This window comes from Scyliorhinus canicula, chromosome 16 (genome assembly GCF_902713615.1).
Source record: "Scyliorhinus canicula chromosome 16, sScyCan1.1, whole genome shotgun sequence".
In the NCBI taxonomy this organism is placed as follows: Eukaryota; Metazoa; Chordata; class Chondrichthyes; order Carcharhiniformes; family Scyliorhinidae; genus Scyliorhinus; species Scyliorhinus canicula.
The window spans coordinates 590008-610161 of record NC_052161.1 but is presented as its reverse complement, the minus strand read 5'-3'; the positions used below and the strand labels follow the sequence as shown (position 1 = coordinate 610161).

General features: G+C 57.4%; 1 protein-coding gene across 1 annotated transcript in view; it reads left to right on the top strand.

Moving 5' to 3' along the window:
• The window catches only part of rrp12 (ribosomal RNA processing 12 homolog), a 60768-nt gene that overhangs the window by 36928 nt on the left and 3686 nt on the right, over positions 1 to 20154 (top strand). The window contains exons 17-22 of the mRNA XM_038822188.1: positions 298 to 453; positions 3272 to 3438; positions 3814 to 3921; positions 7026 to 7075; positions 7760 to 7829; positions 19965 to 20035. Coding sequence (XP_038678116.1) covers positions 298 to 453; positions 3272 to 3438; positions 3814 to 3921; positions 7026 to 7075; positions 7760 to 7829; positions 19965 to 20035 — 622 coding nt within the window. The remainder of the gene's footprint in view (positions 1 to 297; positions 454 to 3271; positions 3439 to 3813; positions 3922 to 7025; positions 7076 to 7759; positions 7830 to 19964; positions 20036 to 20154) is intronic.

Sequence of the window (20154 nt, the reverse complement as noted above, 5' to 3'; positions counted from 1 at the left end):
GCGCACTGATGATCTGGCACGCATGCGTTGTGTGGCCGCATTTTTTTTGCATGTTCGCGGCCATTTTGAAGGCCGCTTGCAGCCGCCATTGTTAACAGCCGGCTGTTGCGCACAGATTTGCGCGATCGGGAGCGCAGCGACGGACGGATCCACGGCACTCCCGACACCTACCCACGACACACTCACGGGTGCGCCCCCGAGTTTGACAATGCCTGCCTTAAGAGGGTGTGAATTTGTAGCATCTATAGTTCTCCTTTGGTTTGCTTTTCGCCCACATCCCTCCCCCTTACTCTCCAGGTTTGAGATGATTGATAGCATGGTTCCGGAGGAATACCACAGGGTACTTGTCAACATTCGCAAGGCAGAAGCACGGAGTAAGAGGCAGCGGGCTCTGAAACGAGTTGCGAGTGGCTCAGAGAGTGAAGATGAAACTCCGAAACAGAACGGGGACAGGTGAGGAGTAAAATCATCTTCAGTGAGCGAGTGACCATAGCTCAGAACACAGGGTTTGGAGGATCTGTGGTTCCCTCCGCAGGGAGTAATACAAGAAAAACCTGAATGCATATTCATATGACGTATGCAACCTAAAGACATCATAAAGAGCTTTGACATAGGTTTTGAGTGTAGCCACTATTACAATGCAGGAAAGGCAGGAATTTTCACAGACCAAACTCAGAAAACAACAGCGAGAAAAAGTTATATGGATTTGGTTGAGAGATAAATATTAATAACTCAATATTAAGAACAGAAAGAAAAGTGTACGGACCCAGAATAACTTCAGAGATGCTCAGAGAGCAATCACACTCAAACACACACATCAGCTGTGTTGTTCTGTATGGTTTTCTTTGGGGTGGAAAAATAATTCTACACGAGTTAAAACTTGTTACCTAACCTCGCTTGGATTGTGGACCTCTCCTTGGTGATCTCCCCTGCTCTTCAATATACAATGCTGCACTCCCTCAGTACTGACCCTCTGACAGTGCGGCACTCCCTCAGTACTGACCCTCTGACAGTGCAGCACTCCCTCAGTACTGACACTCTGACAGTGCAGCACTCCCTCAGTACTGACCCTCTGACAGTGCGGCACTCCTTCAGTACTGACCCTCTGACAGTGCGGCACTCCCTCAGTACTGACCCTCTGACAGTGCGGCACTCCCTCAGTACTGACCCTCTGACAGTGCGGCACTCCCTCAGTACTGACCCCCTGACAGTGCGGCGCTCCCTCAGTACTGACCCTCTGACAGTGCAGCACTCCCTCAGTACTGACCCTCTGACAGTGCGGCACTCCATCAGTACTGACCCTCTGACAGTGTGGCACTCCCTCAGTACTGACCCTCTTGACAGTGCGGCACTCCCTCAGTACTGACCCTGACAGTGCGGCACTCCCTCAGTGCTGACCCTCCGACAGTGTAGCACTCCCTCAGTGCTGACCCTCTGACAGTGCAGCACTCCCTCAGTACTGACCCTCTGACAGTGCGGCACTCCCTCAGTACTGACCCTCTGACAGTGCGGCACTCCCTCAGTACTGACCCCCTGACAGTGCAGCACTCCCTCAGTATTCACCGTCTGACGGTGCGGTAACCCCTCAGTTTTGACCCTCTGACAGTGTGGCATTCCCTCAGTACTGACCCTCTGACAGTGCAGCACTCCCTCAGTACTGACCCTCTGACAGTGCAGCACTCCCTCAGTACTGACCCTCTGACAGTGCAGCACTCCGTCAGTACTGACCCTCTGATAGTGCAGCACTCCCTCAGTACTGACCCTCGCACAGTGCGGCACTCCCTCAGTACTGACCCTCTGACAGTGCAGCACTCCCTCAGTACTGACCCTCTGACAGTGCAGCACTCCCTCAGTACTGACCCTCTGACAGTGCGGCACTCCCTCAGTACTGACCCTTTGACAGTGCGGCACTCCCTCAGTACTGACCCTCTGACAGTGCGGCACTCCCTCAGTACTGACCCTTTGACAATGCGGCACTCCCTCAGTACTGACCCTCTGACAGTGCAGCACTCCCTCAGTGCTGACCCTCTGACAGTGCGGCACTCCCTCAGTACTGACCCTCTGACAGTGCGGCACTCCCTCAGTACTGACGCTCTGACAGTGCGGCACTCCCTCAGTACTGACCCTCTGACAGTGCGGCACTCCCTCAGTACTGACCCTCTGACAGTGCGGCACTCCTTCAGTACTGACCCTCTGACAGTGCGGCACTCCTTCAGTACTGACCCACTGACAGTGTGGCACTCCCTCAGTACTAACCCTCTGACATTGCGGCACTCCCTCTGTACTGACCCTCTGACAGTGCGGCACTCCCTCAGTACTGACCCTCTGACAGTGCGGCACTCCCTCAGTACTGACCCTCTGACAGTGCGGCACTCCCTCAGTACTGACCCTCTGACAGTGCAGCACTCCCTCAGTACTGACCCTCTGACAGTGCAGCACTCCCTCAGTACTGACCCTCTGACAGTGTGATGCTCCCTCAGTACTGACCCTCTGACAGTGCAGCACTCCCTCAGTACTGACCCTCTGACAGTGCGGCACTCCCTCAGTACTGACCCTCTGACAGTGCAGCACTCCCTCAGTACTGACCCTCTGACAGTGCAGCACTCCCTCAGTACTGACCCTCTGATAGTGCAGCACTCCCTCAGTACTGACCCTCTGACAGTGCGGCACTCCCTCAGTACTGACCCTCTGACAGTGCAGCACTCTCTCAGTACTGACCCTCTGACAGTGCGGCACTCCCTCAGTACTGACCCTCTGACAGTGCGGCACTCCCTCAGTACTGACCCTCTGACAGTGCAGCACTCCCTCAGTACTGACCCTCTGACAGTGCAGCACTCCCTCAGTACTGACCCTCTGACAGTGCAGCGTTCCCTCAGTACTGACCCTCTGACCGTGCAGCACTCCCTCAGCACTGACCCTCTGACAGTGCGGCACTCCCTCAGTACTGACCCTCTGACAGTGCGGCACTCCCTCAGTACTGACCCTCTGACAGTGCAGCACTCCCTCAGTACTGACCCTCTGACAGTGCAGCACTCCCTCAGTACTGACCCTCTGACAGTGCGGCACTCCCTCAGTACTGACCCTCTGACAGTGCGGCACTCCCTCAGTACTGACCCTCTGACAGTGCTGCGAACATTGTTGAGGTGCCTTAGTTTGGAGATAATGTCATGGAGTTTAGTCCCTGTGGAGTATCGATCTATTCCACTATAACTGTGTGGTTTGAGATTCACGGCCTGTGTAGCTAAGTCTGTTGGTATGATTTTTATTTCAGTATTGAAAAGATTCTGGCCGAAACTGATTCTGAAGATGAGGGAAATGAGAAAGGAGAGAAAGCAGTAAAGAAGCGATTGATCAAGCAGAGCCGAGCATGGCTGAAGGAGGGAGAGGAGGACGATCCCCTCAATTTCCTGGATCAAAATGTGGCACAGAGGGTGCTGGGTAAGCTACAAGGAATGGGGACAGGAAAGGTCCCTTGAGTTTGCTTTGCCGCTCAATAGGATTGTGGCTCAGTTGCACTTTCCCCTCATTATCCCTGTGTCTGGATTCGCTTTGAGTTCAGAAAGGGCAGGAAGCAGTGTGGGTGGGCTCGGTGGATGTTGAGAAAGGGAGGGGAGTGTTGTTGGGGGAGGTGGGACTTGGGGAAGTGGGTGCTGGGTTTTTCTTTTGGAAGGGGCTGCAGGGACACAGAGGCAGAATGCTGTGAGGATGAGGGACTGATGCCTGTCCCCAGACTCTGGGAGTGAGCTACCAGGAAGGGGCTGATGAATTCCCAGCTTTTCTATCACCTCATTCATTCTTGAATCTTTTTTACAGCGACTAAACCAGACCTAAGACCGAAAACTTCCATCAAACACCAGTTCCCAGTGACATCGGACGGCCGGCTGCTCATTGGTCAAAAGGCGAAGGACGAAGAAATGAAAGGTGAATGTTCTGGATGTTTTTTGTCTTTACACGGAGCCCAACCTGAGGATGCACCAGGGCCAGAGACCACTCTTATAACCCAACCTCCTGTCCTGGCCAGTGCAGCCCGAGGCACCCCCTGTGGTCAGTGCGGCCTGAGGTAACCCCTGTGGTCAGTGCGGCCTGAGGCACCCCCTGTGGTCAGTGCGGCCTGAGGAGCTCCCTGTGGTCAGTGCGGCCTGAGGCGCCCCCTGTGGTCAGTGCGGCCTGAGGCGCCCCCTGTGGTCAGTGCGGCCTGAGGAGCTCCCTGTGGTCAGTGCGGCCTGAGGCACCCCTTGTGGTCAGTGCGGCCTGAGGTACCCCCTGTGGTCAGTGCGACCTGAGGCGCGCCCTGTGGTCAGTGCGGCCTGAGGCACCCCCTGTGGTCAGTGCGGCCTGAGGCGCGCCCTGTGGTCAGTGCGGCCTGAGGCGCGCCCTGTGGTCAGTGCGGCCTGAGGCACCCCCTGTGGTCAGTGCAGCCCGAGGTAACCCCTGTGGTCAGTGCGGCCTGGGGCACCCCCTGTGGTCAGTGCGGCCTGAGGCACCCCCTGTGGTCAGTGTGGCCTGAGGCACCCCCTGTGGTCAGTGCGGCCTGAGGTAACCCCTGTGGTCAGTGTGGCCTGAGGCACCCCCTGTGGTCAGTGCGGCCTGAGGCACCCCCTGTGGTCAGTGCGGCCTGAGGAGCTCCCTGTGGTCAGTGCGGCCTGAGGCGCCCCCTGTGGTCAGTGCGGCCTGAGGCGCCCCCTGTGGTCAGTGCGGCCTGAGGAGCCCCCTGTGGTCAGTGCGGCCTGAGGCACCCCTTGTGGTCAGTGCGGCCTGAGGTACCCCCTGTGGTCAGTGCGACCTGAGGCGCGCCCTGTGGTCAGTGCGGCCTGAGGCACCCCCTGTGGTCAGTGCGGCCTGAGGCGCGCCCTGTGGTCAGTGCGGCCTGAGGCGCGCCCTGTGGTCAGTGCGGCCTGAGGCACCCCCTGTGGTCAGTGCAGCCCGAGGTAACCCCTGTGGTCAGTGCGGCCCGAGGCACCCCCTGTGGTCAGTGCGGCCTGAGGCACCCCCTGTGGTCAGTGTGGCCTGAGGCACCCCCTGTGGTCAGTGCGGCCTGAGGTAACCCCTGTGGTCAGTGTGGCCTGAGGCACCCCCTGTGGTCAGTGCAGCCCGAGGTAACCCCTGTGGTCAGTGTGGCCTGAGGCACCCCCTGTGGTCAGTGCAGCCTGAGGCACCCCCTGTCAGTGCGGCCTGAGGCACCCCCTGTGGTCAGTGCAGCCTGAGGTAACCCCTGTGGTCAGTGCGGCCTGAGGTAACCCCTGTGGTCAGTGCGGCCTGAGGTAACCCCTGTGGTCAGTGCGGCCTGAGGTAACCTCTGTGGTCAGTGCGGCCTGAGGTAACCCCTGTGGTCAGTGCGGCCTGAGGAGCTCCCTGTGGTCAGTGCGGCCTGAGGCGCCCCCTGTGGTCAGTGCGGCCTGAGGCGCCCCCTGTGGTCAGTGCGGCCTGAGGAGCTCCCTGTGGTCAGTGCGGCCTGAGGCGCCCCCTGTGGTCAGTGCGGCCTGAGGTGCTCCCTGTGGTCAGTGCGGCCTGAGGAGCTCCCTGTGGTCAGTGCGGCCTGAGGCACCCCCTGTCAGTGCGGCCTGAGGTAACCCCTGTGGTCAGTGCGGCCTGAGGTAACCCCTGTGGTCAGTGCGGCCTGAGGTAACCCCTGTGGTCAGTGCGGCCTGAGGTAACCCCTGTGGTCAGTGCGGCCTGAGGTAACCTCTGTGGTCAGTGCGGCCTGAGGTAACCCCTGTGGTCAGTGCGGCCTGAGGTAACCCCTGTGGTCAGTGCGGCCTGAGGCGCCCCCTGTGGTCAGTGCGGCCTGAGGAGCTCCCTGTGGTCAGTGCGGCCTGAGGCGCCCCCTGTGGTCAGTGCGGCCTGAGGTGCTCCCTGTGGTCAGTGCGGCCTGAGGAGCTCCCTGTGGTCAGTGCGGCCTGAGGCACCCCCTGTCAGTGCGGCCTGAGGTAACCCCTGTGGTCAGTGCGGCCTGAGGTAACCCCTGTGGTCAGTGCAGCCCGAGGTAACCCCTGTGGTCAGTGCGGCCTGAGGAGCTCCCTGTGGTCAGTGCGGCCTGAGGCACCCCCTGTGGTCAGTGCGGCCTGAGGCACCCCCTGTGGTCAGTGCGGCCTGAGGTGCTCCCTGTGGTCAGTGCGGCCTGAGGAGCTCCCTGTGGTCAGTGCGGCCTGAGGCACCCCCTGTCAGTGCGGCCTGAGGTAACCCCTGTGGTCAGTGCGGCCTGAGGTAACCCCTGTGGTCAGTGCGGCCTGAGGTAACCCCTGTGGTCAGTGCGGCCTGAGGTAACCCCTGTGGTCAGTGCGGCCTGAGGTAACCTCTGTGGTCAGTGCGGCCTGAGGTAACCCCTGTGGTCAGTGCGGCCTGAGGTAACCCCTGTGGTCAGTGCGGCCTGAGGCGCCCCCTGTGGTCAGTGCGGCCTGAGGAGCTCCCTGTGGTCAGTGCGGCCTGAGGCGCCCCCTGTGGTCAGTGCGGCCTGAGGTGCTCCCTGTGGTCAGTGCGGCCTGAGGAGCTCCCTGTGGTCAGTGCGGCCTGAGGCACCCCCTGTCAGTGCGGCCTGAGGTAACCCCTGTGGTCAGTGCGGCCTGAGGTAACCCCTGTGGTCAGTGCAGCCCGAGGTAACCCCTGTGGTCAGTGCGGCCTGAGGAGCTCCCTGTGGTCAGTGCGGCCTGAGGCACCCCCTGTCAGTGCGGCCTGAGGTAACCCCTGTGGTCAGTGCGGCCTGAGGTAACCCCTGTGGTCAGTGCGGCCTGAGGCACCCCGTGTGGTCAGTGCGGCCTGAGGCGCCCCCTGTGGTCAGTACGGTTTTCCCAGTTGGGTGTGTGAGTCCACATTTGAGGCCTCCCGGTTGGAGTGGGGGAGTCGGCATGTCCCCAGATCAGGGCTGGGTGACAGACTCTCTGAGTCGCAGTGGGAGGGAGCAATGTGATGTGTGGGAGCGGGTGTCAGCTGGGGGGTTGGATCCTGTTGTGTCTCCTGGAGTCACACGGTGGGCTGTCTGCTCTGAGTTGACCTGGTGATGATGTTGGTGGAAATTCCTTTCTTTTCAGGCTCTGAGGATGAAACAAATGAAATCTTGGAGGAAGTTGGTGTGAAAACGGTGAGTGTTTGTCCCCATTCCATGGGAGCATTCTTCTCATTATTCCAGTTATCCACCAATTCCGCATCATCACACCCCCCCATCCCCCGATTGTCCAGGCTCTCCCCCCTCTTCTCTTTCCACCCCCCTCCCCCCCCACAATCATGCAGGCTCTCTTTCCACCTCCCACCTATCATTCAGGTTCTCTTCCTCCCCCCCTTATCCCGATTCTGCCCCCCCCCCCACCATCTTTGACCCCCACCCTCGTCCATCTCTGACCCCCCCCCCCCATATCGATCTCCGACCCCCCTCCACCTCTGACCCCCCTCCCCCCCATATCGATCTCCGACCCCCCTCCACCTCTGACCCCCCTCCCCCCCCATATCGATCTCCGACCCCCCTCCACCTCTGACCCCCCTCATATAGCTCTGACCCTCACCTCGGCCAGCTCTGACCCCCCCCTCGTCCATCTCTGACCCCTCCTTGTCCATGAATGCCAATCCTCTGACTCCAGCCATCTGTTTGCCCCCACCCCCAGTCGCTATTCGCCCCCAGTTGCTGTTGCCCCCACCCCTAGTATCTGTTTGACCCTCCTAGTCTTTGCTCCCCCACAACCTCTCTGTTTAGCCTCCCCCCACCCCCCGAACTCTTGTCTCCTCTCTCTATCCGAATTTTAATTCTTGTTTTGAATTTGTGTTTGTGTAGAAAGCTGTACAGAAGCAAAAGTTTAGAAGTGCTGATGATAATGAGATTGCGACAGATTCATACTATAAAGGTAAGCGGAAAATTCTCCCTGCACCTCTTTCCATATTTTAATTTACAGTATTCTGTAGATAGCATACAGAATGGCAGTCAGTGGCGTAGTTATATTATCGCCGGATTAGTAATCCAGAGACCGGGGCATCATGGTGGCGCAGTGGTTAGCCCCGCTGCCTCACGGCGCTGAGGTCCCAGGTTCGCTCCCAGCTCTGGGTCACTGTCCGTGTGGAGTTTGCACATTCTCCCCGTTTCTGCGTGAGTTTCGCCCCACAATCCAAAAATGTGCAGGGTAGGTGGATTGGACACGCTAAATTGCCCCTTAATTGGAAAAAAGAAAATGAATTGGGTTCTCTAAATGTATTTTAAAAAATTTTTTTAAAGTAATCCAGAGACCCAGAGTAATGCTCTGGAGAACTGAGTTTAAATCCCACCACTGCAGATGGTTAAATTGGAATTAAAAGTCTAATGATGACCATGAAACCATTGTCAATTGTTGTAAAAACCCACCTGGTTCACTAATGTCCTTTAGGGAAGGAAATCTGCCGTCCTTACCCGGTCTGGCCTACACGTGACTCCAAACCCACAGCAGCGTAGTTGTCCCTTAAATACCCTCCAGGAAGGTCAATAAATGCCAACCCAGTCAGCAACACCCACATGACGAATATATTTTTGAAAAGACCCCATTCCCCATTACATGTTTAGATGTTGTCGAGGCTGCTCTGCCTCGCAACAAGATTGAGGCTCACGGACTAGCGTGGTCACGGACTAGCGTGGTCACTATTGATCTGGACACCAAATTGCCTCCAGTATATAGCGAGTCATTATAAATGATTATTTTTCAGGCTGGAGGACAGTAAACAAACTAAGATCACTGCTGGGACCGTTGTGTTTTTTTGCGATTATATATTGAAATGAAAAAAATGAAATGAAAATGGCTTATTGTCACAAGCAGCTTCAAATGGTCTGCTTTAAAAGCCAGCTCTTTAGCCCTGTGCTAAACCAGCCCCTTATTTGCTGGCGATAGGAAAATTTGGAGGCATCGCAGATCGTGAGGATGATACTGATTGCAACATGAAACCAATAGACTAGCAGAACAGGCAGGCAAGTGGCTGATGACTTCATGTCAGATGTCCTTCTCCTGCACTGTACTTGACTCAATTCTAAAAGAGATGCTGAGAGATCTGGTATCTCTGCCGGAGGAGGTGGTGGAAGCAGTTATGAAGGGGGTCCTTGTCCCGCTTCAGGAGCAAGGAGATAATTGCCCTGGACATCGTTGGGGGCAGAGCCCCCCCCCCCCCCCCCCCTCCCTAGCCTCATTCAGGATCCTCACCAGCAGCGGGCCCAGCAAATCTGAAAATTTCTTGTAAAATTCCACCGGGAACCCGTCAGGCCCCAGCGCTTTCCCTGTCTGCATACTTCCCAACGCCTCCACCAGCTCCCCCAACTCGATTGGGGCCCCCAAACCCTCCACCCGCTCGTCCCCTACTCTTGGGAACTCCAGCCTATCCAAAAAGCGGTCCATCCCGCCTGCTTCCCTGGGGGGCACCGCCATGTACAGCCCCTCATAAAAGGATCTGAACACCCCATTGATGGCCACTGAACATTTTTGACCCCCAAAGATACTGAAGGAACCTCTGAGAAACGTTCTTATTGTGTTGAGGAGCCACGTCAAGACAAAAATCATTGTTTTCACACAATAGGTAACTTGTCAAAGTCTTTTCTATTACTAAAATGTACTGTATTTAAAAAGTTCTCATATTTAAAAATTACCTTTTGTCATTTTTTATGGGGTCAATGTTGTTCATTTGGTTCAAATGGAAAGAGTGCTGGTGGACACACTCACTCGCTCTCCCACTCACTCGCTCTCCCACTCACTCGCTCTCCCACTCACTCGCTCTCCCACTCACTCGCTCTCCCACTCACTCGCTCTCCCACTCACTCGCTCTCCCACTCACTCGCTCTCCCACTCACTCGCTCTCCCACTCACTCGCTCTCCCACTCACTCGCTCTCCCACTCACTCGCTCTCCCACTCACTCGCTCTCCCACTCACTCGCTCTCCCACTCACTCGCTCTCTCTCCCACTCACTCACTCTCCCACTCACTCGCTCTCCCACACACTCGCTCTCCCACACACCTCGCTCTCCCACTCACTCGCTCTCCCACTCACTCGCTCTCCCACTCACTCGCTCTCCCACTCACTCGCTCTCCCACTCACTCGCTCTCCCACTCACTCGCTCTCCCACTCACTCACTCGCTCTCCCACTCACTCACTCGCTCTCCCACTCACTCACTCGCTCTCCCACTCACTCACTCGCTCTCCCACTCACTCACTCGCTCTCCCACTCACTCACTCGCTCTCCCACTCACTCACTCGCTCTCCCACTCACTCACTCGCTCTCCCACTCACTCACGCGCTCTCCCACTCACTCGCTCTCCCACTCACTCGCTCTCCCACTCGCTCGCTCTCCCACTCACTCGCTCTCCCACTCACTCGCTCTCCCACTCACTCGCTCTCCCACTCACTCACTCGCTCTCCCACTCACTCGCTCTCCCACTCACTCGCTCTCCCACTCACTCGCTCTCCCACTCACTCACTCGCTCTCCCACTCACTCGCTCTCCCCACTCGCTCGCTCTCCCACTCGCTCGCTCTCCCACTCGCTCGCTCTCCCACTCACTCGCTCTCCCACTCGCTCGCTCTCCCACTCGCTCGCTCTCCCACTCGCTCGCTCTCCCACTCGCTCGCTCTCCCACTCACACGCTCCCACTCACTCTCTCGCTCTCCCACTCACTCGCTCTCCCACTCACTCACTCGCTCTCCCACTCACTCACTCTCCCACTCACTCGCTCTCCCACTCACTCGCTCTCCCACTCACTCGCTCTCCCACTCACTCACTCGCTCTCCCACTCGCTCGCTCTCCCACTCGCTCGCTCTCCCACTCGCTCGCTCTCCCACTCGCTCGCTCTCCCACTCGCTCGCTCTCCCACTCGCTCGCTCTCCCACTCGCTCGCTCTCCCACTCACACGCTCCCACTCACTCTCTCGCTCTCCCACTCACTCGCTCTCCCACTCACTCTCTCTCCCACTCACTCGCTCCCCCACTCACTCGCTCTCCCACTCACTCTCTCTCCCACTCACTCGCTCTCCCACTCACTCGCTCTCCCACTCACTCACTCGCTCTCCCACTCACTCACTCGCTCTCCCACTCACTCACTCGCTCTCCCACTCACTCACTCGCTCTCCCACTCGCTCACTCGCTCTCCCACTCACTCACTCGCTCTCCCACTCACTCACTCGCTCTCCCACTCACTCACTCTCTCTCCCACTCACTCACTCTCTCTCCCACTCACTCGCTCTCCCACTCAATCGCTCTCCCACTCAATCGCTCTCCCACTCACTCGCTCTCCCACTCACTCGCTCTCCCACTCACTCGCTCTCCCACTCACTCGCTCTCCACTCACTCGCTCTCCCACTCACTCTCTCGCTCTCCCACTCACTCTCTCGCTCTCCCACTCACTCGCTCTCCCACTCACTCGCTCTCCCACTCACTTGCACTCCCACTCACTCGCACTCCCACTCACTCGCATTCCCACTCACACACACACTCTCCCACTCACTCACTCTCCCACTCACACTCACTCTCCCACTCACTCACTCACTCTCCCACTCACACACACACTCTCCCACTCACATTCGCTCTCACATTCGCTCTCACACTCACATTCGCTCTCACATTCGCTCTCACACTTGCTCTTCCTCACACTCGCTCTCCCACTCACTCGCACTCACACTCGCTCTCACACTCGCTCTCCCACTCACACTAGCTCTCCCACTCACGCTCTCCCACTCACACTCGCTCTCCCACTCACACTCGCTCTCCCACTCACTCTCTCCCACTCACTCACTCTCCCACTCACTCACTCTCCCACTCACTCACTCTCCCACTCACTCTCCCACTCACTCACTCACTCTCCCACTCACACTCGCTCTCCCACTCACTCACTCGCTCTCCCACTCACTCGCTCTCCCACTCACTCACCCTCCCACTCACTCACCTTCCCACTCACTCACCCTCCCACTCACTCACTCACTCTCCCACTCACACGCTCTCCCACTCACTTGCACTCCCACTCACTCGCTCTCCCACTCACTCTCTCGCTCTCCCACTCACTCTCTCGCTCTCCCACTCACTCGCACTCCCACTCACTCGCACTCCCACTCACTCACCCTCCCACTCACTCACTCACTCTCCCACTCACTCGCTCACTCACACGCTCTCCCACTCACTTGCACTCCCACTCACTCGCTCTCCCACTCACTCTCTCGCTCTCCCACTCACTCGCTCTCCCACTCACTCGCACTCCCACTCACACACACACACTCCCACTCACACACACACTCTCCCACTCACTCACTCTCCCACTCACTCACTCACTCTCCCACTCACTCACTCACTCTCCCACTCTCACACACACTCTCCCACTCACATTCGCTCTCACATTCGCTCTCACATTTGCTCTCACATTCGCTCTCACATTCGCTCTCACACTTGCTCTCCCTCACACTCGCTCTCCCACTCACACTAGCTCTCCCACTCACACTCGCTCTCCCACTCACTCGCTCTCCCACTCACTCACTCTCCCACTCACTCACTCTCCCACTCACTCACTCACTCTCCCACTCACTCACTCGCTCTCCCACTCACTCACTCGCTCTCCCACTCACTCGCTCTCCCACTCACTCGCTCTCCCACTCACTCACTCTCCCACTCACTCACCCTCCCACTCACTCACTCACACTCACTCGCTCTCCCACTTACTCACTCCCACTCACACACTCCCACTCACACACTCACTCGCTCTCCCACTCACTCGCTCTCTCACTCACTCGCTCTCCCACTCACTCGCTCTCCCACTCACTCGCTCTCCCACTCACTCGCTCTCCCACTCACTCACTCTCTCTCTCCCACTCACTCACTCTCTCTCTCCCACTCACTCACTCTCTCTCCCACTCACTCGCACTCCCACTCACTCGCACTCTCACTCACTCGCACTCCCACTCACACACACATTCTCCCACTCACTCACTCTCCCACTCACTCACTCTCCCACTCACTCACTCTCCCACTCACTCACTCTCCCACTCACTCACTCACTCTCCCACTCACACACACACTCTCCCACTCACATTCGCTCTCACATTCGCTCTCACACACACTCTCCCACTCACATTCGCTCTCACATTCGCTCTCACACTCGCTCTCACACTCACATTCGCTCTCACATTCGCTCTCCCTCACACTCGCTCTCCCACTCACTCGCACTCACACTCGCTCTCACACTCGCTCTCCCACTCACACTAGCTCTCACACTCGCTCTCCCACTCACTCACTCGCTCTCCCACTCACTCACTCTCTCTCCCACTCACTCGCACTCCCACTCACTCGCACTCCCACTCACTCGCACTCCCACTCACACACACATTCTCCCACTCACTCACTCTCCCACTCACTCACTCTCCCACTCACTCGCTCTCCCACTCACTCACTCACTCTCCCACTTACACTTGCTCTCACACTCGCTCTCCCACTCACTCACTCGCTCTCCCACTCACTCACTCGCTCTCCCACTCACTCACTCGCTCTCCCACTCACACTCGCTCTCCCACTCACTCACTCGCTCTCCCACTCACACTCGCTCTCCCACTCGCTCTCCCACTCACACTCACTCTCCCACTCACTCACTCGCACCCCCACTCACTCGCTCTCCCATTCACACTCGCTCTCCCACTCACTCACTCGCACCCCCACTCACTCGCTCTCCCATTCACACTCGCTCTCACACTCACACTCGCTCTCACTCACTCGCTATCCCACTCACACTCGCTCTCCCACTCACTCACTCGCTCTCCCACTCACACTCGCTCTCCCACTCACACTTGCTCTCCCACTCACAGTCGCTCTCCCACTCGCTCACTCACTCTCCCACTTACACTCGCTCTCCCACTCACTCACTCGCTGTCCCACTCACACTCGCTCTCCCACTCACTCGCTCTCACACTCGCTCTCCCACTCACACTCGCTCTCCCACTCACACTCGCTCTCCCACTCACACTCGCTCTCACACTCGCTCTCCCACTCACACTCACTCTCCCACTCACTCACTCGCACTCCCACTCACTCGCTCTCCCATTCACACTCGCTCTCACACTCACACTCGCTCTCACTCACTCGCTCTCCCACTCACACTCGCTCTCCCACTCACTCACTCGCTCTCCCACTCACACTCGCTCTCCCACTCACACTCGCTCTCCCACTCACACTCGCTCTCCCACTCACACTCACACTCGCTCTCACACTCACTCTCCCACTCACTCACTCGCACTCCCACTCACTCGCACTCCCACTCACTCACTCTCCCACTCACGCACACACTTTCCCATTCACACTCACTCTCCCACTCACTCGCTCTCCCACTCACTCGCACTCCCACACGCACTCTGCCACTCACTCACTCACTCTGCCACTCACTCACTCGCTCTCCCACTCACTCACTATCCCACTCACTCACTCACTCTCCCACTCACTCACTCTCCCATTCACACTCGCTCTCCCACTCACACTCGCTCTCACACTCGCTCTCACACTCACTCTCCCACTCACTCTCCCACTCACTCACTCACTCTCCCACTCACACACACACTCTCCCACTCACTCACTCTCCCTCTCACATTCGCTCTCCCACTCACTCTCCCACTCACTCACTCGCACTCCCACTCACTCACTCGCTCTCCCACTCACTCACTCTCCCACTCACTCACTCACTCTCCCACTCACTCACTCACTCTCCCACTCACTCACTCTCCCACTCACTCACTCGCTCTCCCACTCACTCACTCGCTCTCCCACTCACTCTCCCTCTCACATTCGCTCTCCCACTCACACTCCCACTCACTCACTCGCACTCCCACTCACTCACTCGCTCTCCCACACACTCACTCTCCCACTCACTCGCTCTCCCACTCACTCGCTCTCCCACTCACTCGCTCTCCCACTCACTCGCTCTCCCACTCACTCACTCGCTCTCCCACTCACTCTCTCTCCCACTCACTCACTCACTCTCCCACTCGCTCACTCACTCTCCCACTCACTCACTCTCTCTCCCACTCACACTCGCTCTCCCACTCAGACTCGCTCTCCCACTTACACTCGCTCTCCCACTCACACTCGCTCTCGCACTCACATTCGCTCTCACACTCGCTCTCCCACTCACTCACTCACTCTCCCACTCACACTCGCTCTCCCACTCACTCACTCTCCCACTCACTCACTCGCTCTCCCACTCACTCACTCGCTCTCCCACTCACTCTCCCACTCACTCACTCTCCCACTCACTCGCTTTCCCACTCACTCGCTCTCCCACTCACTCACTCTCCCACTCACTCGCTCTCCCACTCACTCGCTCTCCCACTCACTCACTCGCCCACTCACTCACTCGCTCTCCCACTCACTCGCTCTCCCACTCACTCGCTCTCCCACTCACTCGCTCTCCCACTCACTCGCTCTCCCACTCACTCGCTCTCCCACTCACACAGATCCCTCTGAAACGCTCCCCTCTCCCCAAGCCCAAACCCCCACCCTCCCCCTGTTCCTGAAAGCCCCTCCCCTCTGTGATCCCACTCTCTATTACCAAGACCAAACTACTACCGTGGGTCCCGCCCTCCTTTGCAGAGAAGCGAACCGATCCACATCCTCACTCCTCGACAGCCCCGCTCTCACTAACTCCGCTGTCCACATCCTCACTCCTCGCCGCTCCCACTCTCTAACTCCGATCCAGATCCTCACTCCTCGACAGCCCCGCTCTCACTAACTCCGCTGTCCACATCCTCACTCCTCGCCGCTCCCACTCTCTAACTCCAATCCACATCCTCACTCCTCAACTCTCCCGCTCTCTCTAACTCCGATCCACATCCTCACTCCTCGCTGCTCCCGCTCTCTCTAACTCCAATACACATCCTCACTCCTCAACTCTCCCACTCTCTCTAACTCCGATCCACATCCTCACTCCCTGACGCTCCCGCTCTCTCTAACTCCGATCCACATCCTCACTCCTTACCGCTCCCACTCTCGCTAACTCCGATCCACATCCTCACTCTTCGCCGCTCCCACTCTCACTAACTCCGCTGTCCACATCCTCACTCCTCGACCCTCAGACTCTCACTAACTCCACTGTCCACATCCTCACTCCTCGCCGCTCCCGCTCTCTCTAACTCCGCTGTCCACATCCTCACTCCTCGCCGCTCCCACTCTCACTAATTCCGCTGTCCACGTCCTCACTCCTCGACCCTCCCACTCTCACTAACTCCGATCCACATCCTCACTCCTCGACCCTCCCGCTCTCACTAACTCCGCTGTCCACATCCTCACTCCTCGACCCTCAAGCTCTCTCTAACTCCGATCCACATCCTCACTCCTCGCCGCTCCCACTCTCACTAACTCCGCTGTCCACATCCTCACTCCTCGCCGCTTCCGCTCCCTCTAACTCCGATCCACATCCTCACTTCCCGGCACTCCCACTCACTCTAACTCCGATCCACATCCTCGACCCTCCCACTCTCACTAACTCCGATCCACATCCTCACTCCTCGACCCTCAGACTCTCACTAACTCCGATCCACATCCTCACTCCTCGACCCTCAGACTCTCACTAACTCCGATCCACATCCTCACTCCTCGACCCTCCCGCTCTCACTAACTCCGATCCACATCCTCACTCCTCGCCGCTCCCACTCTCACTAACTCCGATCCACATCCTCACTCCTCGCCGCTCCCACTCTCACTAACTCCGCTGTCCACATCCTCACTCCTCGACCCTCCCACTCTCACTAACTCCGATCCACATCCTCACTCCTCGACCCCCCCGCTCTCACTAACTCCGATCCACATCCTCACTCCTCGCCGCTCCCGCTCTCTCTAACTCCGCTGTCCACATCCTCACTCCTCGACCCTCCCACTCTCACTAACTCCGATTCACATCCTCACTCCTCGACCCTCCCGCTCTCACTAACTCCGATCCACATCCTCACTCCTCGACCCTCCCACACTCACTAACTCCCAACCACATCCTCACTCCTCGTCGCTCCCGCTCTCACTAACTCCGCTGTCCACATCCTCACTCCTCGACCCTCCCACTCTCACTAACTCCGATCCACATCCTCACTCCTCGACCCTCCCGCTCTCTCTAACTCCGATCTACATCCTCACTCCTCGACCCTCCCGCTCTCACTAACTCCGATCCACATCCTCACTCCTCGACCCTCCCGCTCTCACTAACTCCGATCCACATCCTCACTCCTCGCCGCTCCCACTCTCACTAACTCCGCTGTCCACATCCTCACTCCTCGACCCTCCCACTCTCACTAACTCCGATCCACATCCTCACTCCTCGACCCACCCGCTCTCACTAACTCCGCTGTCCACATCCTCACTCCTCGACCCTCCCGCTCTCTCTAACTCCGATCCACATCCTCACTCCTCGACCCCCCCGCTCTCACTAACTCCGATCCACATCCTCACTCCTCGCCGCTCCCGCTCTCTCTAACTCCGCTGTCCACATCCTCACTCCTCGACCCTCCCACTCTCACTAACTCCGATCCACATCCTCACTCCTCGACCCTCCCGCTCTCACTAACTCCGATCCACATCCTCACTCCTCGACCCTCCCACTCTCACTAACTCCGATCCACATCCTCACTCCTCGACCCTCCCGCTCTCTCTAACTCCGATCCACATCCTCACTCCTCGACCCTCCCACTCTCACTAACTCCGATCCACATCCTCACTCCTCGACCCTCCCGCTCTCACTAACTCCGATCCACATCCTCACTCCTCGACCCTCCCACTCTCACTAACTCCGATCCACATCCTCACTCCTCGTCGCTCCCACTCTCACTAACTCCGCTGTCCACATCCTCACTCTTCGCCGCTCCCACTCTCACTAACTCCGCTGTCCACATCCTCACTCCTCGCCCCTCCCACTCACTAACTCCACTGTCCACATCCTCACTCCTCGCCGCTCCCGCTCTCTCTAACTCCGCTGTCCACATCCTCACTCCTCGCCGCTCCCACTCTCACTAACTCCGCTGTCCACATCCTCACTCCTCGACCCTCCCACTCTCACTAACTCCGATCCACATCCTCACTCCTCGACCCTCCCGCTCTCACTAACTCCGCTGTCCACATCCTCACTCCTCGACCCTCACGCTCTCTCTAACTCCGATCCACATCCTCACTCCTCGCCGCTCCCACTCTCACTAACTCCGCTGTCCACATCCTCACTCCTCGCCGCTTCCGCTCCCTCTAACTCCGATCCACATCCTCACTTCCCGGCACTCCCACTCACTCTAACTCCGATCCACATCCTCGACCCTCCCACTCTCACTAACTCCGATCCACATCCTCACTCCTCGACCCTCAGACTCTCACTAACTCCGATCCACATCCTCACTCCTCGACCCTCAGACTCTCACTAACTCCGATCCACATCCTCACTCCTCGACCCTCCCGCTCTCACTAACTCCGATCCACATCCTCACTCCTCGCCGCTCCCACTCTCACTAACTCCGCTGTCCACATCCTCACTCCTCGACCCTCCCACTCTCACTAACTCCGATCCACATCCTCACTCCTCGACCCACCCGCTCTCACTAACTCCGCTGTCCACATCCTCACTCCTCGACCCTCCCGCTCTCTCTAACTCCGATCCACATCCTCACTCCTCGACCCCCCCGCTCTCACTAACTCCGCTGTCCACATCCTCACTCCTCGACCCTCCCACTCTCACTAACTCCGATCCACATCCTCACTCCTCGACCCTCCCGCTCTCACTAACTCCGATCCACATCCTCACTCCTCGACCCTCCCACTCTCACTAACTCCGATCCACATCCTCACTCCTCGTCGCTCCCGCTCTCACTAACTCCGCTGTCCACATCCTCACTCCTCGACCCTCCCACTCTCACTAACTCCGATCCACATCCTCACTCCTCGACCCTCCCGCTCTCTCTAACTCCGATCCACATCCTCACTCCTCGACCCTCCCACTCTCACTAACTCCGATCCACATCCTCACTCCTCGACCCTCCCGCTCTCACTAACTCCGATCCACATCCTCACTCCTCGACCCTCCCACTCTCACTAACTCCGATCCACATCCTCACTCCTCGTCGCTCCCGCTCTCACTAACTCCGCTGTCCACATCCTCACTCCTCGACCCTCCCACTCTCACTAACTCCGATCCACATCCTCACTCCTCGACCCTCCCGCTCTCTCTAACTCCGATCTACATCCTCACTCCTCGACCCTCCCACTCTCACTAACCCCAATCCACATCCTCACTCCTCGCCGCTCCCGCTCTCTCTAACTCCGATCCACATCCTCACTCCTCGCCGCTCCCGCTCTCTCTAACTCCGACCCACATCCTCGGGCAAAGTTCCTCATGTTTACAAGACCTTGGCTTTCATTAATTCTGGAAAGATTTGCTGTGAAAACACATAGCAAGAAGTTGTTAAATGTCTTTGCCATTTCCATATTCCCCGTTTATTCCACCATCTCTGTCCTTAGACCAACATTTACATCTGTCGATCGTGCACCAGTTTTCATGTGGATGTGGTCGTAATTCGGAGACATTTATCTGTCAGCTTCTGCTTTTTAATTAACCAGTTTCTTACATTCCCAGCAGAAGATTCCTTGTTCTGCCGATGTTGTTGGTTCCTATATGGATTACGACAACTAGACCCTTTCCATCCCATTTCAATATTTTCTATTGCCACGAGGAAATATCCTTCAGCCTGGCACTGGGTATTATTTAGTGTAGCCTTCAATCCCCACATCCCTCCACAGTTTGTTATTGTGTTCAATTATGGGCATGGAGTAAAGGATGTGCGAGTCTAGGTGGGGGAGGGTGGCTTTGGCGGCATGGTGGGAAATGGATATGGTGCGCGTTGCTGTGGGGGGAGAGCGGTGAGGTCTGTGGGGGGTGGGTGAGCATCTTGGGGCAGAGAAAGTTTGGGTTTTCTCTGATTTTGTGAAGTCTCTTTTCCTTCTCCCCCAGACACACACACACACGTTTATTAATTTGTGTTGAATGTTTCAGCTGGAGGTTCTGGGATTCACAGGCCGACACTTTCAAAGAGTAAAGAGTGTGGTGCGGAATATAAATCAATGGTGCGTATTATACATCTATGAGGATCAACCATGTCACCCCCTGACTGCAGCATCGTCTCAATGGGGGAAAGCTAACTTTAATGCTGATTTTCTTCTTTCTGATACGATTTAAAGATATT